Source organism: Eublepharis macularius, chromosome 12 (assembly GCF_028583425.1).
Source record: "Eublepharis macularius isolate TG4126 chromosome 12, MPM_Emac_v1.0, whole genome shotgun sequence".
NCBI classification, from domain to species: Eukaryota; Metazoa; Chordata; class Lepidosauria; order Squamata; family Eublepharidae; genus Eublepharis; species Eublepharis macularius.
Window position 1 is genome coordinate 63,102,479 of NC_072801.1, and position 24,817 is coordinate 63,127,295.

The window sequence follows — 24,817 nt, forward strand, 5'->3', positions numbered from 1 at the left end:
CGGGGCGGGGGGTGCGACTATCCTGGCAACAGTAAAGATGGTGTCTTCCTCCAGTTTTCATACATGGCGGCTCTGCCCACCTCGCTCTGCCAATACTAAAGATGGCGTCTCAATTCCTATTTTCCCACCCCCTTTCGAAACATGAATCGTTTCCCGGCGAAAAGTGAAGTATTTGCGGTTGCCATACAGTTTTGTGGGTTGAAAGCCTCACCGTATTTCGAGTAAACATCACGCCCACCTCCCTGTGCCCACACTAAAAATGACACCTCTCGCAACGAGGGGCCTCGCCTACCCCATGCCCACAGTAAAAATGGCCGCGATGTGTCCGTTCTTACTCCTCCCCTCTTTGCCCGCAGCAAAGATGGGTGCGGAGAGGGGGGTGGGGTGTCCTGTTAACTTCCATGGGGGCTGGATTTGAGGGTGGAGGGGACAGGCTGTCGCAAGAGGTCACCTCCCGCCCCTCCGCGACCGCTGCTTCTCTGGGGGTGGGAGAGGCTCTGCCTCTTCCTCTGGAGAGAAGTGACTCCCCCGTTACGATGTCGGCACCCATAAGAAGTTGTGAGTACCGGGAGGTGGAGGAGAAGGAGGAGGGTTTGGGGAGGGAAAGCAAACAGACACACAGAGAGACTCCCTCAGGATCATACCTACTCCAGGGCAGGGGAGATGCTAAGTGGGTCATGCAGGTCGAAAGGATAAAGGGGCCAAGAAAGGAGGAGAGCCAGGACTCCTGGGTTCTAATTCTGAGCAGAATTAAAAGAGTAGTTGGGGGAGGGGGTGCTTGGAGCTCATGGGTTCTCCAGGGGTGCATGCTCAAAATCGCTGAAGGCAGATTAGACACACGCCTCCCTTTCACACTACTTAAGATGTATCTATTTAGGACTTGTATATGTTGATAGCCAGCTGGCTAAAGAAGGGCAAATGAGTGGGTTACAGCCATATGCCTTTAATGTATGATTAGGGATATATATTTGTGCAAGAGCAAGATTAGAGTCAAGTAGATATTTTCGGGGTATGAGCTTTCAAGAGTAAAAGCTCCTTTAACTCTGGAAAGCTCATACCACGGAAATCTAGTTGGTCTCTAAGGGGCTACTGGACCTGGATCTTGCTCTTCTTCTGCACACCAACAGCTACCCACCTGAATATATTTTTGTGTTAGTGAGCCTGCTCTCAAACCCCATGTGGCAGAAGTTATTCCAGAATAATTAATTGAAGGTGCGAGCAGTTATGTACTTAACCCAGCAAACAATATTAATGGAATCTTATGAGGGATGTTGGGGCTTTTGGATTCTTCTGTGGGAAGGAAGGCTGTGAAGTACTAAGAGGTTACAGATGTTCCTATCTCCTTCTTCCCCCCAGATAATTTTTTGTTACCTCAGCCTGTCTGTGAAGAACAACCTAATGATAGTGCCAGAACTGCAATAGTTAAACATTGGGTGTTCATTTGTCAATGCAGTTTTAAATTCTTGTACTGTTATGCTCCTATTAGTGTTATGTCAATCCCTCTACCTTGTTCTGTTATATAATGTGTACAAAATGATACTGGAGCTCTGATTTTTTCCTAACATTACCCCAAGCACATATTTGTAGTGTTGCATCTGCTAATAGGTTGTTGGGGTGTGCATGTGAATGACTTCGGTGAGGAATGAGACCAGGAACCAGAATTCTTGGGTTCTTTGGGAGAAAGTTAAAGTGGGATGACTTAGAGCATGGTGGGGTGAAAGGAGATTTATTTCAAAATACTCTGCATGCCAATTTAGTTCTTCTTTCAGACAATACCCACAATCGAGAGACCAAACAGTGATCTATAAAGAAATATGAGTTTTATTCCAAATAAAGCTCAGATGCATAAAGAACAATCACATCAGAGAATCTTATATACATTAGCACTAAATGATAAAACGGAGGCTATCGTACTTTGGTCACATCATGAGAGGATAAGATTCTCTGGAAAAGTAAATAATGCTAGGAAAAGCGGAAGGCAGTAGGAAAAGAGTACGGCCCAAAATGAGATGGCTTAACTCAATAAAAAAAGCCACGTCCTCCAGTATGCAGAATCTGAGCAAGTCTGTTAATGATAGGATGTTTTGGAGATCTTTCATTCATAGGATCACCATAGGTCGGAGGTGACTGGACAACACATAACATGCACACACACAGAATAAAAGATCAAAAAGGTTAATATAAACCTCTTCAGAATTACATTTCCCAGAATACATGGCGCTGTACAAGCTTGAGTGACAGGTCAGTCAGATCTCACTATAATATAAACGCCTCAAATGCTGGAACCATACATTTGTTATGAGTTCAAAACACTTCTGAGAAGTAACATTTCCATTGCTGAAATCATAGTAATGGAATGAAAACAAAAGGATGTTTACAGTTGCTGGATAACTTCCTCACTTTTTATGATTTTATGCTGACCAGCAGCTAAATCTCAACACTGTAGGAGAAAGCATTTGCCACTAAGGCAGATTTTGCCTTTCTGCGTGAATGCCTTGTTTGAATGAATGCTCACATATGTTTTCTAGAAGAGGGTTTTTTAAAAATCCCTTAACATAGGGCGGAGTTTCGAGAGTCAAGACTTCACTGTTCCCTGGAATGGAAAGAGTTTTGTTCCTGGTTTTAATCTTAGAAACGCAAAGCTAGGTCTCCTGTCTACAGTCCTCCTTTTTTCTAGGGCATCGGGAGCTCCATCCCTCAAAAATTTCTGAGCATACTGTTTTGCTCTTGCGACAGGAAGATTTTTAAAATTATTTTTCCTCTCTACTCAAAGTATTTTGATGGTGTACAAAAAAAATCATTGTCTAAATTAATTTTCATATCAAGCTAGTGAAACAGATTGTGCTGGGAGCTCAGAGGGTGACTTTCCTGAAGTTCAAATCCCGTGGCGGCTGGACAGAGATTTGAACCTAGGATTGCAGACATTCAAACCCACTCCTGTATTCACTGTCCCCTACCATCATACGGAACTGAGGAATTGGGAGAATCCCCCAAAGCCTTTGATTCGGCTTCCAGTCCTAGAAGGAAAAGCTCGAAGTGGAACCACTCGGTCTCCAGCCCATACTGAAACTCAGGAATTACAACCAAAATACTTGGGAGATAGAAATTATTACACAATCAAGGGTTATTTCAGGAAATATAGAACAATCAAAGTGCTCACTGTACAAGTTATATCACTTTTAAACAACACATTTATACATACAAAGATCTGAAAGTCCCAACAAAGGGGAGGGGATGGTCAGTCATAGACCGTGTCCCTGTGGTGCGTTAAATGGATTGCATGTGAGAATTTTTGTACATGATGGTGTTTATTCTCTGTGATGCTGCTATTTTATATTTTTGTATGATGCTTTTTAATGTTTTATATGGAATGTTTTTAATGCTGTTATCCGCCCTGAGCCTGCTTGCGGGGAGGGTGGAATACAAATATGATAATAATAATAATGGATGTTTTGTCGGCCCCTGAGGAAGTGGAAGTTCTATGAAACAAGCTGGAACATCCAGCCGGCAGGTTGAAGGGCCAGGGGGCTCTGCGGAGCTCCTCGTTCTTCCTTGGAATCCACCTACAAAGGAAATTGGCTTTCCACACATTCTACAAGTTCATCTACTCACCTTTTGAAATAGACATCTCCTTTTTCCTGTAGACTTTGGTTGACATCTCATGGTCAAAGGAATAGTTTTTGTATGGGAGTCTCCAGAGTTTATTTACAAGAAAAATTCATTACAAGACTGTTCAAATTACCTCTGTGGGACTCTCTTAAAGGGATACGGTTTATGACTGACCATCCCTTCCCCTTTGTTGGGACTTTCAGGTCTTTGTATGTATAGATGTGTTGTTTAAAAGTGATATAACTTGTGCACTGAGCACTTTAATAGATTTTCTATATTTCCTGAAATAACCCTTGATTGTGTAATAATTTCTGTTTCCCAAGTATTTTGGTTGTATTTCTGGTTGTTTCTTGGGTTTGCCTCTGTCTAGGTATACTGAAACTCAGCCTAAAGAATATGCAATAGAAACAAAGGGTTGTCTTTCCCTCGCTCTTCCACTCCCACTTTCTTGGATCCCTTGTGTAAAATTTTAGATTAAAGTAGATATCTGCCTACTTGTACTCAGTAAAGTAGTAACTCACGTGCCTACCTGCCCTCTGTAAAGTACTAAATCATCTTAACCAGATAGTTTTGATGTTTATTGTCTATGCCTACCCCACATAAACAGCCATTTTCTCATACATGCAGTCTCTTAAAGTTCCTGCCTTGGTCTGTCATGTGAATCAGTTGGAACTATTCTCTTGGCAGGCACCATTTGTCTCTGTTGATGTGTATTCTATGGATTAACTGAGTGGGGGGTGTTATGTATGCTCAGGGCTTTTTTTCTGGGAAAAGAGGTAGTGGAACTCAGTGGGTTGCCCTCGGAGAAAATGGTCACATGGCTGGTGGCCCCGCCCCCTGATCTCCAGACAGAGGGGAGTTTAGATAGCGGCGTGGAGGTCATCTAAACTCCCCTCTGTCTGGAGATCAGGGGGCGGGGCCACCAGCCATGTGACCATTTTCAAGAGGTTCCGGAACTCCGTTCCTCCGCGTTCCAGCTGAAAAAAAGCCCTGTGTATGCTAAGTATTTGTACTCAGTGGCTTTTTTATCCCTTTCATCTCTATTGCTGCGATTGTCCCCTTTCTGTTCTTCAGAGGCACTGTTGGGTAAATGGAGAACTGCGATGCACAGTGGCCAGAGGGCCAGCGCCCCATTGAGACACCGGGAGTTGGTGCTACCACCGGCTCTGTGGAAGAGTGCGCGGTTCTGTACTCTGATACCGAGGACGATCCGTCACTTCTGATAGACAACGGAGGTGGGGCCCGGGCCCCTTTCCACTGCTCCGAGTGCGACAAGAGCTTCCGCTACCGCTCTGACCTGCGCCGCCATTTTGCCCGGCATACAGAACTGAAGCCTTTCCAGTGCCCTCATTGCGTCAAGAGCTTCAAGCATTCCTTCAACCTGGTGAACCACATCCGGAGCCACACAGGGGAGCGCCCCTACCGCTGCACCATGTGTCCAAAAGGCTTTCGGGACTCCACTGGCCTTCTCCACCATCAAGTGGTACACACAGGGGAGAAGCCTTATTGCTGCCATGTCTGTGAACTCCGCTTCTCCTCCCGCAGCAGCCTGGGCCGTCACCTCAAGCGGCAGCACCGGGCTACTCCTGCTGCCACAGCCCCTCAACCGCCTACCCCTCGCTGCCTAGCCTGTGGCAAAGAACAGAGTCCCCTGGGACACCTCTGCAGTGCCGGGCGAGGTCGGGCTGCCCCCTTTGGTTGCGGGGCCTGTGGACGGCATTTCCAGTTGGCATCTGAACTGCGACGCCATTGGCTGGCTCATACAGACATCAAACCTTTTAAATGCCCCGAATGTGAGCGAGACTTTAATGCCGCATCCTTGTTGGAGCGCCACAAGCTCACTCATGCCAAGGACAGGCCCCCACCCTGCCAAGTCTGTGCTGGGAAGGTCCAACCAAGCGAAACGGTTCTGGAACTGGTAAGCCTGGGAGAGGAGCAGAAAGAGGGGGAGCCAGAGGAACAGGCCCTGCAGCACAGCAGAGGTTGTCCGAATTGCCCCTCTCCAGACACGCGACCCCCGGAGACTTTGTACCAGTGTGAATGTGGGACCTTTTTTGCCAATGGCAACACCCTCGCAGCTCATTTGACTGCCCATGGGGGGGAGCCCTCCTTCACCTGTGGCATATGTGGCCAGCCCTTTGTGAATTTACAATCCTTAGAGGAGCACCAATTGAGCCACGCTGTGTCGACACCGCCTACACCTGCCCCGGGCAGCGAACTGGAACGCCACCTCTTGCCCCAGCTGGATCTTCGAACGTTCCCAGCACGGCCAGGCAAGAAACTCTACAAATGCAGCGAGTGTGAAAAATACTTCCGCAGCCCGCGGGACCTGGACCGGCACGTCTTGGTGCACACTGGGGAGAAGCCCTACCAGTGCACCGAGTGCGGCAAATTCTTCCGACACGAATGCTACCTGAAACGGCACCGGCTGCTGCACAGCGGTGAACGGCCTTTCAAGTGCACCGTTTGTCACAAAGGCTTCATCACCCTGAGCAACCTCTCCCGGCATCTCAAGCTGCACCGTGGTATTGACTAGCAGGGGACCAGCATCTCCTTAAAATAGCCCTCCACCCCCTGCACTGTTACCTCGATCCCAGTGGCAGCCAGAGGCAATCCTGTTCCGGAGATGCAACTCCTGCCCATGTGCTCAAACCACACTCACCCACCTTTCTTCACAGTCCGTTAGCGTAGAGTAGGGGGGCTTGCAATGTAAAAATGACAGTAATATGAAAAGTATTATTTGCTAATGTTCCATTTTTGCAGCTGGTAAAATATCTTGCACATGCTTGAGAACTGTTAAGTTTTAGAAGTGCTTGCTTGGAGAGGGAATTGAGGATTTTGGATTCTTTCCTTTAATATTCCAGGCAGAAGTAGGATATGCTCGGGATGAGGCAAGGCTGCTGCCTTCAGGAGTGCAGTCCAAGTGAGCCTGTCCCTGCCAAGGTTACATTGTCCCAGACTGGTGTAAGTGCCCTAGCTCAACCAACCCCCTAGGAGGGTTTTCCAGTGGTAATGGGAGACTGAGCTTTGACCAGGAGACCCATTCCTAACCTGTCCCCATCACTTCCTCACCACTGTCAGGCGGGAGGTGTCGTTTTTGTGTTTCTAGGCAACGCTGTTGGTCAGTGTAAATGTATTCTTTTGCAGGAACCCTACATCTTGCGGTTGGACTGTCTGATTCTGTTCCTTCCCCTTTTCCCTCCTTTGAATCCTCTCTGCCTCTGGACAAGTATAACCACAGTTAGGATGGACTTCTGCCTTTCCCTCCCAACTTGAAAGGCATAACTGCATCACAAACATCAGTCTGCCAGGATTTCCACTCTCTCAAAGAATCCTGGACACTGCATTTCCTGGGGAAAGCAAGAACCCGATTGAAAATCCATTTAATTTTGTAGCGTAACTGTACCCCTTGTTACTTAGAGAGGCTTGAAAAGGTTTACATTCAATTTAGGGAACCCCTGCTTAACAGTTGTGATATTTCTGATTGCAAACACTGTAAAAAGCATCCCTTTAAAAAAAAAACACACACACATACGTTTGGCATAAAAATGGCAAGATTTAACAGCAAAAATAGTTTTCTCCAGTGTTCCCAATTTTTTTTTTTTAGCTTTAGGCCAGAGGCTGAAACTCTGTTTTCAAAGGTTCTTCTTTCCTTTTTCCCCCTGTTCTTTTCTTTGCAGTCATGAGGACTAGACATTTAATTTTAAAACAAAGCAGCTAAATTATCTTTGCTCATTACCAGGTAGAGCAAAATAGTCTCTAAGGCAACCACACTGCCTTGTGGAGTGCATCTGGTCAGGTCTGCTGCAGGGTCTCTGGGGTTCAATGTGGCCTCGCCTGCTTGCCTAACTTTATCTGTAGGTTTTTTTGACAAGGTTAACGCCAGCACTTTTGGTTAGAGTGGAAGGGAGGGGTTGCTTCTGATTAGAGGTAATTTTTTTTGCCTTCACTTTTTTTTTCTCCCCAAAAGAAGACATGATTTCTCTTCATTTTATTTGCAAATCAGAAATTCTTTCATTTCTAACAAATCTTTGCATATCTGAAAATTGTTTGAATGGTAGAAGGATGCCTTTTCTTTCACGAGAAGGGTCAGCTCTTCAGGAAAAGCTCACATTTTTCAATATAAGGGCAACCTCGAACAAACCATTTTGGTGAAGGAAGAGCTGCAGTGTTGGTAATGAGACTGGGGAGCTCAATAAATGCCGTCTTCACGCTTGGACATTTGAGGTGGGAGACAAGCTAACTCTGGAGCAGATCCAGGTTTGTACACCTGTGTTTTAAGGGAGTCTCCCAGAATGCCGGGGGGGGGGGGGGTTTGAAGCCACATGAACTTTATCCACAGAAAAATAAGCTGTCGAAGAACAAGCTGGAAAAGAATAGCATATTGTACATGCAGAGGGCTTGTCGAATTGTCACTTCTGCACATGAAAAAGGAAAACCAGCTTCCTATTCCCCGTTACTGCTCTTGCTATCCAGTTCACTTGTGTCCATCTTTGAGGCTTCTGGGCTGGACGGATGGATCCCTCAATGAATTCAGGTTTCAGTACAGAGACAAATCTCCCCCGCAAATGGAATTATTTACTGACAAATAGTTGTTTTGTTCTCTCTCTTTTGTTTGTTTCCTTAAGCCCTTGGTAGGACCTTGAGAATAATCTAATAAAAGCCAGCTCCTGACCAAATTCCAATTCCTTATCTTCTGTGGAATGCAAGCCTTTTGGCTGGGAATTTCTCTACCATGTAAGTGAGCGTGGCCCTGCGTGTTTTGGAACGCAAGGCCATCCTAGGGTACAAGCCTTGCAGGGCTAGGTGTGGAGCCTTTTCAAACATGAAGCTGAGATCAGCTAAAGCAAAAACCTGGCCTGGGAGGTGAAAACAAAACTGACATGGGCTGGAACATGCAGCTGGATTAAAAGGGTGTCTTCTACAAATGGAAGGAGCTGTGTTATGTTGAGCCAGACAGTTGATTCACCTAGCTCTGTAGTATTGTACGCTCTGACTGGCAGCTGCCCCGATCTGAAGGCCTTTCCCAACATCTCTTGCCCCTTAACCGGAGATGCCAGGGAGACTTCCCTGGACCCAGAGTATGTGCTCTCTGGGCCTTTCACCTTCCTGTCCTGCTGAAATAACTTTGACCTGTCCTGTGCAGAAATGGCACAAAAGGGTTGAAAAGGAATGTTTCCGATCCAGCTCGGTCTGTTTCCAAAGATGGGGCTTAGTGCAAGAAAGTTTTGGCTTGGCTGTGCCCCACCCCATCACTGATTGTTTTAGGGTAATATAGGCTGTTGGGAAGACAGGACTCGCTGGAAAAGACAATAATGCTAGGAAAAATGGGAGGCAGTAGGAAAAGAGACCCAACATGGGATGGATTGACCAGTAAAGGAAGCCACAGCCTTCAGTTGGCAAGACCTGAGCAAGGATGTCAATATAGGATGTTTTGGAAGTCGTTAATTCATAGAGTCTCTATAAGGTGGGAGCAACTTGACGGCACTTAACATACACCGTCGGTAGCTTCCAGGGTTTTATGAGAAAATGGGAATAATTTTAAAGTGATTGTTCTTAAGTTTTTTTCAGCAAATTTCTTAAAAGTAGAAACGTTAAAATCATGCTATTTGAACTGTACAAAATGAAGAGGCAACTTTCTATGGTGTAAGGAAATAATTCAGGTTTAAAATTACATCAGACGTAGAGCTATATTCTTGCCCAACATTCTTCCTGGGCAGTGTTCCAGTGTTGCACAAAAGGCCATCCTTGCTCCGGGAATTCCTAGTTTAAACCTGTATTTCCTTTGAGGAGAAAAGGGATAAAATGTTAATCAGCCTGACATTCCACAGAAGTTACATCCTAAAGATATGGAGAGTTTTTATATGTGGAAGAGTGGCAATGAGAAGGATCAAACCAACAGCCAGCGGAACAGCATTCCAGAGGCTGGAGGCCGCCACTGAAAAGGCCCTGCTCCCTGTAGATCCCGACCTAGCATCCGCATAAAAAATTTAGAATAAGGCTTTTCTTAGCAGACGTCCATATGAGAGGAGACGCTACGATCCTGCTAAGCGCGTCTGGGTGGGCAACAAGCTTGCACGGTTGCATTTCCTGCTGCACGTCTGTATGCACGCACGGCTGCAGGTGTGAGGGTCGCAGTCACCATTGCAAACTTGCACGTTGCCTAAAGCTGTTTGGGGAGCAAACGGGGGGCTTTGGCGCACACGTGAAGGTCTCCCGGGCTTCGCCGGCGCTGCCCACGGGAGAAGGAGGGGGTGTCTGCCTGAATGCATCGCCGGAGGACGACGCCTCTTGCGCCACTGGATGCCGCCACCCTCGCCGCCCGCTCTCCCAGCCCCGGCGCGGCGCCTCCCCCCGCCCCTCCGGGCGGCGACTGCGGAACCAGGTACTGAGCAGGGGATCGGGGCGAGCAGACGGGTTGCCGGGGGGCGCGTTTGGCGGAGAGGGCAGTGGGGGGAGAGGCTTTTCTCGAAGAACGGGGGCTGTACACAAAGCTGCGAGGGAGGAGGAGGGCGGTTGGACAGGCGCCCCCAGGCGGCTTCTGGCTGCTCCGATGATCCCATCCCGCCCTTCCTGGCTGATGCCCAGGGCTGCAGATTTGAGGGATCGAGTCTCTCTATCCTGGGGTAGCTCAAAACACCCCCTTCAATTTTTCCACCCTTTGAAAGAAGATCGAGCGTGTGGGGGGGGGGAGCACTTACCCTCCAGGGACCCCTGAAAGAAGTCCTGTGGCGCCATCAAGGTGTGTCGAGGCTTGGCACCAGTTTCCCTGGACTCGACCCTCAGAGGCAGGAAGCCTCCTTCCCGGTTGGAGAGGCTCGTGAGCTTGTAGAAACAAAATGTGAACCGCGGGGCCACATTTTCCTGTGTACCTTTTGTGTGTCTGTGCGCGCGCGCACACACACATTTCAGGCATCTGTTGGAGAGAAGCTCTGGTCCTCCAAAGCGCGCGCCAGGATAAGCGCAGTCCTAAGCAGAGTTACCGCCCGAAGTCAGTGGATTTGCTTAGGGTGGCCCTGCAAGTTTTTCAGGTGCCATTTGGGGATGCTACAATAGGCGAAGGCAACTTCAGAACCTGGCCTCTGGAATCTTGAGCCGCTGCTCCAAACTCACCAGACCCCCGTCCTTGGTCAGATAATGCTGGTGCCTCCTATGATCTCGGCCACTGGGCTTTCCCTAGCCTTTAACCACAGGCTCTCCCTGATGTCTGTGGACCATCCATGACTCTCTTTCCCCCTAAACAGCTCCCCCACCTAATGTGTAAAGAAGATAAGAAGCCTGGGATTTCAGCTCTTTTCCTTGGACCACCAAGATCTACACCAATCTGCATTTGTCTTCCTCCCTTCCTCCCCTCCTCTCTCCTCCCCTCCTTGTTATTTCCTCCTTTTGTCTTTAAGACTGTAAGCTCCTTGGGGACAGAGACCTCTCTCTTTTACCTAACACCCAGCGTATGTTGCTGTATATAATAAACAAGCGAGATCCTTCCAGTGAGCTCCCCCAAGTCATGGGAGGGCTGGCTCCCGATCTTACTTTTTAAATTTGTTTTCTAACCTCTCAGCAGGGCCATGCTTTTCCATCCGTGCAAAGAGACTCGATTCCTTAAGGCAAGTCAGACTCATCCCAGGCAGCTAGGAGCACCAGCTACTTGCAAGCTGGAATTAAAAGAGCTTTAAAGAGATGCAGCGGAGTTTTTTTATATATAAGCAAATACTGTAGGTCTGTATGGTAAGTCTAAATTAAAAAGAAAAATGAGCTGAAAGCCTTCATACTCATGTATGGTCTCATAGAACAAGACACAGAGATAGAGTAACATAGGAAGGGAAGACTGAGGCTCACGAGGCAGTGTGTATCCTAATTAAGTATCAATGCAAATGAGAGCTTAATTTTAAAAAATCCTGAACATAACAAAATAAATCAGCATCACAATACTCCCTCTTCTTTTACATCTTTCTCTCCCAAACACATTCTGAGGAGTAGTTCTGTGTAACACATAAACTGGCAACTTGTCGAAGGCAGCTCTGACTCTTGAAAGCTTATACCCTGGAAATCTAGTTGGTGTTTAAGGACTCGGATCTTGCTCTTCTACTACAGACCAACATGGCTACCCCACCTGAAACTGGCATGCATTTTGAAATATTACTGGTATATAATAAATATAGCTCAGTGGTCTTCTCTTTCTCTGGTACAGGGATAATTCATGGAGTCACCTAAGCTGCCAGACTCACGTGAACCAAAGTCATTGACTGCACCCTCCAAGCCTACCATGCTTGAAACTCACCTGTATCCTACCCACCGTTGCCCTGCTTGCAACAAGGCCTTCATTTCTGCAGCAGCCATGCATGATCACCGTTGTCAGTCTGGAAGCAAGCACCAGAATTCCTGCCATGTTTGTGGGAAGGAGTTCAAATTCCCTTACTACCTAGCACGGCACCGTCTGACCCACAGCAGGCAAAAATCCTTCCAGTGCCAATTTTGCCATAAAAAATTTAGCCGTCCTGTAATTCGGGCCTGCCACAAATGTACCCAAAGTGCCAAGCATTCCCCAGGTGGCACTGGCAGCTCCCAGCCCTTCCAAGAGCGGGGTCAATTTCCCCCTCAACAAGAATTGCACAAGGAGGAGGTAGTGGCAGCAAAAGTTGGCATTAACAACACCGCGACTTCCTCTTCTGCTATCCCCAGTCAAAAGCAGGTACTCCTGCTGGAAGACTGGACCTTGCTATGCCTCAAGTGCAATGAGGCTTTTGAGACCAAGGGGGAGTTAAAGGCCCACAAGTGTTTCAAAGGGGTGGCAAGCCAAGATGGCGCCAAGCAGGACGGACCTAAGCAGCACCAGTGTAGCATTTGCCACAAGAACTTTGCCCGACCTTGGTCGCTATCACGGCATTACGTGGTCCATACTGGTGACAAGCCATTCTCTTGCCCTGAGTGTGGAATGGCCTTCCGCCTCTCTTCCTACCTCAGGCAACACAGCCGGATGCATGCAGCCAGTGGGGACTGCCCTCTGCTCCATCAGGCCAACACCCAGGAAGGAGAAGCAGCGTCCCCCCCTTTCACTTCCTCTCCCGCTGGGCCACCTCCCAAGAAGGCCTACAAATGCAGCGTTTGCTGTAAGCCCTTCAAGAGCAAATATGACCTGGCCACGCACTTCCTCATCCACACTGGAGCTCTGCCTTTCCAGTGCAGCCGCTGCGGGAAGCGCTTCCGCCGCCATTCACACCTCAAACAGCACGACGTGACGCACACAGTCGCTCGCCCATTCCAGTGCGTCATGTGCCAGAAGGAGTTCAAACGCCTGGCCGACTTAGCTCGTCACCGGCAAGTCCATGAGGGAGACAAACCTCACCAGTGCGGGGTCTGCCACAAGTTTTTCTCCCGCTCGTACAGTCTGCTGAGGCACCAGCGATGCCACCTGTCAGAAACGGCTGTCGTCGCCCATCCTGAAGATTACCTCAGCAACTCCTGCTTTGACAGTCAGGATCACTCGGCCTTCCTGACACACCAGGAGAGGGAGGATGAAGACGAGGGGGAGGAAGATCTGAGAAGCTCCAGGGAGGCTTCGTGTAGCTCATGATGGGACCAGGATTTGGAATATGACCCGAAACGTCCACTTGGACTTTGTGGAAGGAAGACGGCGATTAACTGAAAAGACCAGCCGAGAAAACGGGTGATTCCTGAAAACAAAACTCCCGTTGAGGATTGCCGCATGGGTCAGTGACAGAAAATAAACATGAGCAGTTGCACTGTGAGACAGATTGATTCTTCAAATAAATTGACACATTGCCTATGACGAAATTGCAAGTATCCGAACAACAATAACAAAAAAACCGACATAAGATCAAAACAAAATTACGGTTACACAGCAATGTCCAGTTTCAACTCCTCTCCATTATAAAATTCAGGCTGTGATGGAGATGCACCTTTAGAGGGGGAGAGAATTAAAGCACAGGTGGTGTGGTGTAGTGGGTAGAGTATTGGACTAGCATCTGGAAGCCCGGGTTGGGCTCGCTCCTCTGCCATGGAAGCTCCCTGTGGGACCTTGTGCTAGTCATTCTCGGTCAACCTAACCTGCCTCACACAGGATCTAGGTTAGTCTTATAGGTGCTGCTGGACTCTTGCTCTTTTCCACTGCTACCTCACACAGTTGCTGTTAGGACAAAATGGTACGGAGAATGATATTGTAAGCTGCTTTGGGGCCCCATTAGGGAGAAAGCAGGGTATAAATTTCTAAATAAATAAATGGATGGATGGATTTAGAGCAGATTGATGATGTCATCCTCCTAAACAGAGTTACTTCTTTTTAACTCCGTTGAAATTAATGAGATAAGCAGGGAGTAAACTCTGCTTAGGATTGTAAATGTTTGTATGATTTGGTGTATGACTCACTGTATGACTTGGGTTATGTTTGGATTTTAGAGTGGGTTCATTTCATATTCTAAAATTATGATTTTCCAGCTGCAGATTACAATTATGTAGCATTTTGCTCTGTGCAATGAAAAAAGAACATTAAGAGGGGGGGATTCCTGGAGAACAGGTCCCCCCACAGTACACCTTGGAAGCATTCATTACAAAGAGATGCTCATCATCTACTTTTGGGAACACTCCTAATAAAGAATCATTGTTGATGTCAGGATAATGGGAAAGTAGCCCCACTAGGAGGCAGCTGTAATGCAGGATTTACTCAATCTCTGACAAAGGCTTCGAGCCTTTCCTTGCCTCTGATTCCTTTATAGCTGGTGGTCGCTTCAGTCAGGAGGTCCACGCTCAAATTAACTTGCAGATTGGAGAAAATGCCAGTGTAGTGTAGTGGTTGCACTAGGACCTGGGAGAAGAAAGGTCCTTATTCAGCCATAAAGCAAAACTGGGTGACCTGCTTTCTCTCAGCCTAGCCTACCTCACAGGGCTATTGTGTTTATAGAATGAAAGGAGAACCATGTATGCTGGCTCAAGCTCCTTAGAGGTAAAGTGGGATAAAAATGTGATAGAATGCACTGTTTGGGCAATAGCCCCCCTAAATGTGTTGGGGTGCATATGTATGGGGGCTGTGATGAAGAAAAGGACAAGAATGTGTCTAGAGAGTATGATTATAGGGCTATCTTTCGACAGCAGGCCTGGGGAAATACAGATTCAGGGGTGAAATCAGATGTGGGAAGGGTGGAACTGCCTTTTGTGGGCTGAGGAGTCCAGTTGCATTCCCAACAGATGTGGGAACAACTCTTTTTTGTCTTTTTTGCCTGTACAAAAACTATTGTAATCTAATAAATTCAAGAGGAGATACATATTGGTGGCGGTCAAATTAAGCCTCTGTTAAATTGCTTCATGCTCTGAAGCTGTCAGTGGCTTTCAAATGTTAAGATTTTTGCATCTAAAATATGGTGCATTGTCAAAATCTAAAACTGGGTACACATCTAGTTCAGCTAAAGTATGAGAGCAGAAACTAGAGTTGCCAGCCTCCAGGTGGGGCCTAGAAATCTCCCACAGTTACAACTGATCACCATACTATAGAAATCCATTCCACTGGAGGAAATGGCTGCCCTGGAAGGCAGATTCTATGGCATTATACCCCCTTCACCCCTAAATGTCCAGGAATTTCCCAACCTTTTTGTTACTGAAACCTGACTTCTCAACAGGTTACACACATTCTCATGATACCCAATCCAAAAGTATGAATGCTCATGCAAATTTAAAACCTCACAAAGGTGTGTTTTATCCCAAAGGAAAACTGAAAGGTGTATTTTGTTCTCACTACCCTTAGAGATAGGTTAGATCTTCCACCGCTTTCTGGCCATCGATGTCTTTTTCAAAGATAAGAGATTAAAATGGTTTAAAATGAGTAAAACATATCTATATTCAGTGCCCAGTGAAATAATTTCGCAAAACAAACGGGGTAGATCGGGAGGCGTGGCCGTGGGTTAGGCTGTTTTAGCAAAATTAAAGAGTCCACTCACACCGGAAAAACTAACATTATTTATTTTTCAGCCCAAACTTGCTTGAGTCAGATGTTTTGGACGATTGGGACAGGAAACGGTAGGTATACGTTCGTTAAGTGTAGATAAAAATGGCCGCCCAGAGAACAGTTCCCATATTTAGTTAATAATGGTTATCCTGGAGGAACAGGAAAGTAGAATTAGATGTTTTGTTTTTAAAATTCCCGCGCTTCGATAGGCTTGGTCACGACCAGGAGAAAGTATTTCCAGCACCCCCTCGACTTCCCTGCGAAATGGCTGGGGGCGGGAGGGGGAGACAGATAAGCACGTGAGAACGGCGCATCCAAAAAACAGATCGCGTGGAACTTTGCGCTCGGAGCCAGGCCGCCAGATTCTTTCGCCACAATTATTTCGAGAAATGGCTTGCTGGTGTTAGAAATACAAGCGAGATTCGTTTGAACTGGAGACCTTTTGTTTCGAGACAAGCATTTCCTCAGCTTGGCAGATTCCCTCCCCCACCCCCAGCCACCATAAGTTTCTTCCTCTAAGACTAGATATCAGACAAATGAAAAAAAAAATCAAAGCGCCTGGCTCTTAAGAGTTGACAAGTCAAAAGCCAGTAGAAAAGCGAAAGAGTCCAGTAGCACCTATAAAACTAACAAAATGTGTGGTAGGGTATGAGCTTTCCTGAGCCACAGCTCACTTCTTCGTGAGCTCAGGAAAGTTCATACCCTACCACAAATGTTGTTAGACTTGTAGGTGCTACTGGACTCTTGTTCTTTTCTACTGCTACAGACAAACACCGCTACCCATCCTGATCTAAGTCAAAAGTCAGAACGGGGTCCTGTGCCTGGAACAGCAGGATTTGAGTCCAGTGGTACCCTAGAGACCGATAGGATTTTCGGGGTATAAGCTTTGGAGAGTCGGAGCTCCCTTCTTTAAATACTTGGAGGTGCTTTTTTCCTTTCCCTGCCAACTGGAATCTGTAAAGGTTCTACTTTGTTACCCAACAACGCACACAGACATGTAAGCATACACGTGTAGCACGCGTTGCATACATGGAGAAGACTGAATTTTAGCGCCGCTAAATTAAAGTCCTTAAAACCCTTTTTAAAAGACCCGGATTTGTCAATCTTGTTAATGTGTAGGATTGCATTTGGTTTTTAAAAAGATTGGTGTGGCCAGGCTTCTGCAATTGGTCTCTTATGCTATTAAATTGGCCTGAGCTGCGATTGGACAGTTTTCAAGCGTCCCCTTTGTTGATTGGTGGAAAAGCGTCGACGCCCATTTTTAGGGTAATCGAAACGTTTGGGAGGCGGGGACCGGAGCACAGCAGCAGTGGTTTTCACTGCGGTCGGACCGCTGGAAATAAAATGCGCGTCCCTCTGATTGTCAGAGTCATTCTTGTTGGTTTACTGATCGTGGAAGATGTCTGGGCGCGGAAAAGGAGGTAAGGGTTTGGGAAAAGGAGGCGCTAAGCGGCATAGGAAAGTGCTTCGCGATAACATTCAGGGCATCACTAAGCCTGCAATTCGTCGCTTGGCTCGTCGCGGGGGAGTGAAGCGTATTTCTGGCTTGATCTATGAAGAGACTCGAGGTGTGTTGAAGGTCTTTCTGGAAAACGTTATCCGTGATGCCGTGACTTACACCGAGCACGCCAAAAGAAAGACCGTGACCGCCATGGATGTGGTATACGCTCTGAAACGTCAGGGCCGCACTCTCTATGGCTTCGGAGGTTAAGGCATCTTTAAAGAACTGAAGAAAAAAAGAAAACAAAGGCCCTTTTCAGGGCCACCCACATAGTCATAAAAAGAGCTGTTGCCTTTTTGTATGTTTAAGCAGTGTCTCGCTTGAGCTCATTTCCATAATTGTGATAGGTTATTTGTCATGCTCTGATGCTAGTTCAGTCTTCCTTTAAAAATAACAATTCAATGAAGCTTATTCCTAGGTAAAGATCCTAGTCTCATCTGAGATCAGGAATAATTTCTAGAAGCACAGAATTGTATGTAAAAAAATGTATTAACTTTCACTACAAGCCAATTCGTTGGAAGGTTTTTGCAAACTAGATACTTGTCTTTATAGTGTTTCAGTCATTGTATGTACAGCATATTACTGCCTTTTGTTGAATACACCCATTATAACTATAGGTTTAAATTTCTGAACATGCTTGGTAATAGAAGTGATAGCCAAAGTTGCCTTTTTTGTCCTGGATGTATATTTTAGTATCTAATAAAGGAAAGAAATACAAATCCACCCTCACCTGGCTTTTAATTTGATCCTTCTGCTAACATCAGTAATTGCCAAGTTGGGGGTATTCAGACTTCACAAAGAACAAAGATAACCAAGGGGAAGTCTTAACTGCCCAGCCCACTAGCAGCAGGCAAACTGGAATTCTTAAAAGTAGCAAAGAGCAATCAGCAATCATGAAGTTCATTGGGTAACTAGGCCTTTATGTTAGTCTAATCTACCTCCAAGGACTGTTGTGACTATAAAATGGAGGCATATATATTTAGAAGAGCATGATAAAACATAGTAGATATATTACTGAATGTAAAAGTAAATGTGGAAATAGCTTTGCAAAACCTTCCATGGTAGAATGTATCCATCACTTTGTAACTATTCCAGAGACCTGTATGTTTCTATCAACTCTCCCGTGTTGTCATACTAATCTTTTTTATAAAGATTTTCAAGTTTCACCAAGTCAGAAAAAATAAAGCAATGTTGGACAGGGTTGCTTTGGGCTTCTGAAGTGTTTTCTGATCACAACACCATCAATCTTTGTCCTGTACTCTCAAAGGGTTTTAATTATTTACTGATTTTATTTCTAGTCCACTTTTTCATGCTGAGACTTGGCAGATTACAACTAAAAGAAGCCATAACAACTGGATAAAACATATAACCTCCCAAATTAGAGATCATGGCAGTAAAACCATAATATAGTTCAAATATTAAAATAGGAGTTCCAAGAGCTTCCATGCAGTGAAACATTATACACAATGTAATAAATCTGGGTTACAGAATTACAGAACAATGCAACAAACAAAATAATATGTATCCTTAAAAGTCTACAAACGACAACATTGTTTACTTTATTAAAAAGAAATTATGGACTAAATTGTTTACTTTATTAAAAAATTATGGACTATAAATAAAGTGAATAAATATGGGAATCTTTTAAATCACAGCAGGTTTTTTGCACAGGAAAAATATCCTGCGCTCTGACTCTGCTTAGGATAAAAAGGAAACAAAATAGTTCTTGAAGTCTTATCCTGCCATAACCCCAAAGTAGAGGCTATGATATTTTAAAAAGTTTTTCTGTCCCCACAACAACTTGGGAGGATTGGTCTCTTACCAGACTGCCTATTGTGGAGGATAGATCTTTAAGTGGCTAGAAGCCATGACAGCTGAAAAGAACCTCCATGTTCAAGTGCAGTATCTCTCTGAAGACTAGTTGCTGAGGTACAAAAAAAAGGGGAGGTGTCTTGTTTTTGTGCTGTTTGTGAACTTCCTAGCTGGTTGACTATTGTGGGTTACAGGAGGTTTGGCCCAGCAGAGCTGCTCCAAGTTAGAGTTAAAGAGAACAACTGCGCAGGATTTTGCTCTCCTTTCCTATGCCTATATTTAAGCCTCTTTCTGGACGCCTACTGGCTTCAGCTACAGCATTGGCTGGTTCATAGCACTGTTACTTTACCATAAACAGGGTTCTAAAAATCCTAGAGATTGCAAAAACCAAGAAGCTAAATTATTTGGCTGCAAATAAATTGACTTGAGATTTCAACTGGCATTCTCTTGACAGCTCCTGTCAAGTGGTGGCTCTGGAATGAGCAGGGCGCTTTGGAAATCAAATTCAGCAAGTCTTTAAAAGTTTTATGACATTGAATGAACTGAAGAAGTAGCTTAAATATATACTCAGGTAACCCGAGTAAGTTGCCTTGCCAGTGGAGCGGAGTGGTTAGAGTGTCAGACTAGGATCTGGGAGTCACAGGTTCAATTCCCCCCATGGAGGCTGGCTGGGTGACCATAGGCCGTCATGCTCAATCAGCCTAACCTACCTCAATAGGTTGTCCTGAGGATAATATGGAGAAGAAGAATGAGGTACCTCAATTTGGGTCTCCATTGGGGAGAAAGGAGAGAGATAAATGAAACAAATAAATGTAGCATTATTTCCACTTCCTCTAACTTTTAGCTCACTCAGCGAGTGGCCCACCGGTTTACAAGCATCTTGCAGAATCAATATCAAATCAACCTAGTATAGCTTTTTTAAAAAAGAATTGCAGCAACCAGATAGAGGGTCCACTGGTAAAGCAGAATCTGCCTTCTGCCCACATCAGCTTTGTGGGGGTTTGGTAAGCTAGTGTCACAAAGATCTACAGAAATCACAAAGAAATACAAAAATCTATCAAACATGTCCCTGGCATCAATCTGTCATGGCAAAAGCAACTGAGAAGCTATGAGGACTTGGGAAGGTTTAAAATCCAAGGTTTGAAGTTCTGACCTTGGATTTGTGTATGTATCAGTGGTTTTGCCATTCTTCCTGAGCTGCTTTGTTTACACTTAATTAATAGCATAGTAATTGGATCCCAGATATGTGGTCATTGATTGGAATTCCTGAATGCAACCACAGAACAGAGAAAGAGAAGTCAGTGGAGGAGAGTGAAAAAATATAAAATGTTCCGAGTTTGAAAAATCCCAACAACAAATGTAACTCCTGAGTTAGAATAAAAGTGTGATTGAATTCCTCAGAATGCACTGCTGGGTACAGAAGAGGGGGAAAGTGGGAGAGGGGAAAGGGCCTTTTCAGCACACAATAGAAGACTCCAGAGCCAGGCAGGTTTTTAGAGTCCTCATTGGAGTAGGTGGCTCTGGCTGCAAAGTTGATTTCAGGATGTAACATCACTGGGAAAGAGGCAATGAAAAAAATGGCTTCTCTCCTTTTGAGCATACAAAAGCTAGCAGAATCAAAAAGAGTCCAGTAGCACCTTTAAGACTAACCAATTTTATTATAGCATAAGCTTTCGAGAATCAAGTTCTCTTCATCAGATGCCTGATCAAAACTGAAGAGAACTTGATTCTCGAAAGCTTATGCTACAATAAAGTTGGTTAGTCTTAAAGGTGCTACTGGACTCTTTTTGATTTTGCTACTACAGACTAACACGGCTAACTCCTCTGGATCTAAAAGCTAGCAGAGAATCGGTCTCCTTCCCAGCAAAAATCAAACCACCCGGGTCCCTTCCAAAGCACATAGCAGAAAGGGAAAGGTGGTAATTAAGGAAGAGGAAGGTTAATAATGAAGCAATCGAGCTGCCTACAATCTTTGTCCCAAGAAGTAACAGTGCTAAGCACGTTGGCGGCCATTGCTATATAAATTACTGGACGCAGAACGAGGCTATCTAGGAAACGTGCCCCAGGCTTAAGCGTCTGAAAGTTAAGCTTCCTCTTAACACACCAGCACACAAAAGGAGAGCAAAAACAGATAAACATTTTTAAATTCAGTGCTTAAAACGCAGCGCACTTGTGGGCCAGGCATCCCCTCCGGCACGCGAAGCCACTGCGTGCATGTGTTACTTGGGGCCGTTCAAAGGCCTTTGGCGGGCGCAGGGCAGCTCCACTGGGGTTGCTTCCCGGCCGGGAAGGGGCGCCGCCTCCAGACACGGCCCCGGCCGCCTCCGCCAGCCCCGGGCCCCGCAGGGGGCTTCGGAATCGGCCGGAAAAGGGCAAAGATTCGGCAGCCCCAGAGGCGCGCGGCCGGCCCGCGCCGCCTTCCGCTCGCCTTCCCCGCCGCGCCCGGCCCCCGCCGCGCCCCCGCCGGCCACGCGGGGCCGGAGCGGATCCCGCGCGCCCGTTTCCCTCGGCAGCGGAGGGCCGGGCCTGCGCGGCTGCGGAGACACGGCCGCTTTTGCCCCCGCAAGAAACACAAAGTGGCGGCGGCGCAGCCATGTCTGGGCGCGGGCGAGCTGGGCGCAAACGCACCAATCAGAGCGCAGCTCCGCCCCTATAAATAGCAGCCGCCTGGCCAGGGCCGGCTCAGACTTTATTTTCCTGCTCCCGGGGAGACTTCGAGGAGGCCCGCAGACCCGCAGCAGCCATGTCGGAAACGGCTCCCGAGGCTCCAGCCCCCGCCGCCCCCGCCGCCAAGGCGCCGGCCAAGAAAGCGGCCAAGAAGGCCGCCGCCAAGCCGCGCAAGGCCTCGGGCCCCAGCGTCACCGAGCTGCTCACCAAGGCCGTGGCCGCCTCCAAGGAGCGCAACGGGGTGTCGCTGGCCGCCCTCAAGAAGGCGCTGGCGGCCGCCGGCTACGACGTGGAGAAGAACAACAGCCGCATCAAGCTGGGCCTCAAGAGCCTGGTGAGCAAAGGCACGCTGGTGCAGACCAAGGGCACGGGCGCCTCGGGCTCCTTCAAGCTCAACAAGAAGCAGGCCGACGGCAAGGACAAGGGCGCCAAGAAGAAGGCGCCCGCCAAAGTCAAGAAGGCGCCCGCCAAGAAGCCCGCCGCCGCCGCCGCCAAGAAGCCCAAGAAGGCGGCCGGCGTCAAGAAGAGCCCCAAGAAGGCGCCCCGCAAGCCTGCCGCCGCCGCCAAGAAGGCGCCCGCCAAGAGCCCCAAGAAGCCCAAGCCCGCCGCCAAGCCCAAGAAGGCCCCCGCCAAGAGCCCGGCCAAGGCCAAGGCCGTCAAGGCCAAGCCCAAAGCCGCCAAGCCCAAGACCCCCAAGGCCAAGACGGCCAAGCCCAAGAAGGCGGCGCCCAAGAAGAAGTGAACACGCCCGCCCGCCCCGCGCCGCACTCAGCCCAAAGGCTCTTTTCAGAGCCACCCACAGCCGCCCAGAAAGAGCCGAGTCCCTTATGCACCGACCTTCCCCCACAGCGTGCTCTATCAGTATGCAGTATGCCCAGGGTGCTTCCCGTTTACACTGGGGAACAAGACAGGCAGAAAAGAGCACGATTCAACCCCGCGCCCTTTTAATAACGGCAATAAATACTGATGGGCACTCGTTCAAAAGCGCAGACCGGCTCTGCGCTCAAGCACTCTTACCAACCCAAAAAGCTGCTCTTGCCTAGCGGCGAAACACCCAGGCGCTTTGATTCTCAGTAAAGTGCCCCCTGTCCGACTCCCAACACTTTTAAACGAAAATGTAAGTGGTTCTGCAAAGAACCTTTAGGTTGCTGAGTGGAGTTGACAACCATTGGCGAGGAGAAGGGGAGCGTTTTACGTTCTCTCCCCGCGGGCGCACCTGGCTAGCTGGATTATCATTCGGCACGATGCTTGACCCGTTAAGCGATGGGGGCGGAAAGATTAGTGTCTAGATGGACCGAGTAGGTCTCGCTGGCCTCCTGCAGGGCCATGACAGTCGAGCTTTGGAAGCGCAGGTGGGTCTTGAAATCTTGGCGACCACGGGCGCTAAACCCTGAAAAGGATCAGCTCTGTAGACTTTTGGTGGGGACGGATTTCTCCTACGGCCACCTCGCCAGGGCGCTTGCGGTGCGGGTGTTTTCCACTCCCGCCAGGGCTGGAGCACTTCAGTGGCTGTTTTGGGAGTCACCAAGTGCTCGCCCCCCCTCCGCTCCCAACTACAGAAAAATAAAATCAGTTCTGACCGACCCTGGATGCTTGAAAGAAGCGCTATAAGCCTGGCTTTCAAAAGGTTCCCGGGTTTTACAAAGAGTGGATAGACACCGTCCCCGCCTCCGATCGTCAATGCTTCACGTTGGCTCCCGACCAATAGAATGATATTCTCAGGGAGGCGTTCATCCATCGAAGCCATTTTTGTTTCCTTGTAAGTTTCAAGGTTTTGTTCTTAGTTCTTACTGATAATGGTGAGCAGCTGCTTTATATTCAGTTTTATCTTGTAGGGAAAAGTAAGAAAAAAGCATTATTCGCGGAACTGAGTATGCAACTCTGTTGCCGACAGCGCTATATGAGCGCGCCTGTGAAGAGTATTGATAAATAAAATAAAGAGAAAATAATGTAAAATCACGGAAGACTTGATAAATACCAGAAGAGCCTTGGGATCTCGTTTATATAACCACGTAATTTAACTTGCCCTGAGCTCCAGCCACTATATTAAAAACCCATTTTTTTTCCAGATAAATGCTGTCTATTTAAAAAGTAAATGACCAGGATACGGTTTGAGACGAAGTTAAAACAGTTTGTTGTGCTCCTTCATATGTCTTTTTCAGAAACAGGAAGAAAATCCAGATGCATCTTCCAAACCAAATATTGTAAAACATTTTTTTAATTGATTGCCCTCCCAGTAAAAAGAGTTTCTTTGACAGAAACCGCATGTTTTCGAGCCTACAAGAAAATACTCTATTTGAAGTATCCTTAAAACTGGAAGAGTCCGAACAAACTCCCGGAAGGTGAAGCTGATAAGAAGCAAATAGGCTGATAAGATGGGCGGAGCAAAAATCAGGACCCTCCCTCTTGAAGTTTTCACTCAAGTCCGATTCCGTGCTATAAAATCCGGCCGCGGCGCTTCGATTTTCAAACGTTCTGTTTTTGCGCAGTGTGTGGGAGAAAGATCTTGCCTGAAGCATGTCTGGCCGTGGAAAGGGAGGCAAAGGTCTTGGTAAAGGGGGAGCCAAGCGGCACCGGAAGGTTCTTCGGGATAATATTCAAGGCATCACTAAGCCAGCTATTCGGCGTTTGGCTCGTCGCGGGGGTGTGAAACGTATTTCTGGCTTGATCTACGAGGAGACCCGCGGAGTCTTGAAGGTTTTTCTAGAGAACGTGATCCGAGATGCTGTGACATACACTGAGCACGCCAAGAGGAAGACGGTGACGGCCATGGATGTGGTCTACGCCTTGAAACGCCAGGGCCGTACTCTGTACGGGTTTGGTGGCTAATTTCCCCGTTCCTGCTTTTCCCATAAACTCAAAAGGCTCTTTTCAGAGCCGCCCATGTTTTCCAAAAAAGAGCTGTGTTGCTATCTACTGAAAACATAAGATCTAGTTAAGTCTCGCCCAACGTATACTACGTGTTTTTTACGCTCCTTGTTTTACATGTTTGTTAATAAAAACGTTTTTAATTCATTAACACGTTTGGATCCAACGCTTTCCCGGGAAAAATATGCTCAAGTAATTATCACGGGACAATTGTCAAAATGAGGGTTTGAACTTGTATCTCTTGGGGGTTTTGTTTGAATGAAACAATTTTTAAACATTGGGTTGTAGGGTGATTTTTTGTATTTGTAGCAACTTTCGAACGGCTGCTGCTTTGTAATGTATCAAAACGGTTCATCATCTTCCTATTTTATTGCTATCCTGAGCACTTTTTACTGATTTTTTTTTAA

General features: G+C 47.0%; 5 protein-coding genes across 5 annotated transcripts; all 5 read left to right on the plus strand.

The window, feature by feature from the left end:
* The first annotated feature begins 428 nt into the window (after positions 1 to 428).
* Positions 429 to 8,294, plus strand: FIZ1 (FLT3 interacting zinc finger 1). Its single transcript, XM_054993121.1, has 2 exons — positions 429 to 558; positions 4,684 to 8,294. Exon 2 carries the CDS (start codon positions 4,700 to 4,702, stop codon positions 6,143 to 6,145), a length of 1,446 nt encoding a protein of 481 aa, XP_054849096.1. The 5' UTR covers positions 429 to 558; positions 4,684 to 4,699; the 3' UTR covers positions 6,146 to 8,294.
* A 3,578-nt stretch (positions 8,295 to 11,872) lies between these two features.
* On the plus strand, positions 11,873 to 13,180 carry ZNF579 (zinc finger protein 579). Its single transcript, XM_054994119.1, has one exon. The coding sequence runs from the start codon at positions 11,873 to 11,875 to the stop codon at positions 13,178 to 13,180; it is 1,308 nt and encodes a 435-aa protein (XP_054850094.1).
* Positions 13,181 to 16,949: 3,769 nt separating this feature from the next.
* LOC129338442 (histone H4) lies at positions 16,950 to 17,895 on the plus strand. Its single transcript, XM_054992687.1, has one exon. It carries the CDS (start codon positions 16,962 to 16,964, stop codon positions 17,271 to 17,273), a length of 312 nt encoding a protein of 103 aa, XP_054848662.1. The 5' UTR covers positions 16,950 to 16,961; the 3' UTR covers positions 17,274 to 17,895.
* A 3,692-nt stretch (positions 17,896 to 21,587) lies between these two features.
* On the plus strand, positions 21,588 to 22,368 carry LOC129338439 (histone H1-like). Its single transcript, XM_054992684.1, has one exon. The coding sequence runs from the start codon at positions 21,619 to 21,621 to the stop codon at positions 22,282 to 22,284; it is 666 nt and encodes a 221-aa protein (XP_054848659.1). The 5' UTR covers positions 21,588 to 21,618; the 3' UTR covers positions 22,285 to 22,368.
* An 815-nt stretch (positions 22,369 to 23,183) lies between these two features.
* Positions 23,184 to 24,460, plus strand: LOC129338443 (histone H4). The gene has a single exon (XM_054992688.1). It carries the CDS (start codon positions 24,060 to 24,062, stop codon positions 24,369 to 24,371), a length of 312 nt encoding a protein of 103 aa, XP_054848663.1. The 5' UTR covers positions 23,184 to 24,059; the 3' UTR covers positions 24,372 to 24,460.
* Positions 24,461 to 24,817: the final 357 nt, after the last annotated feature.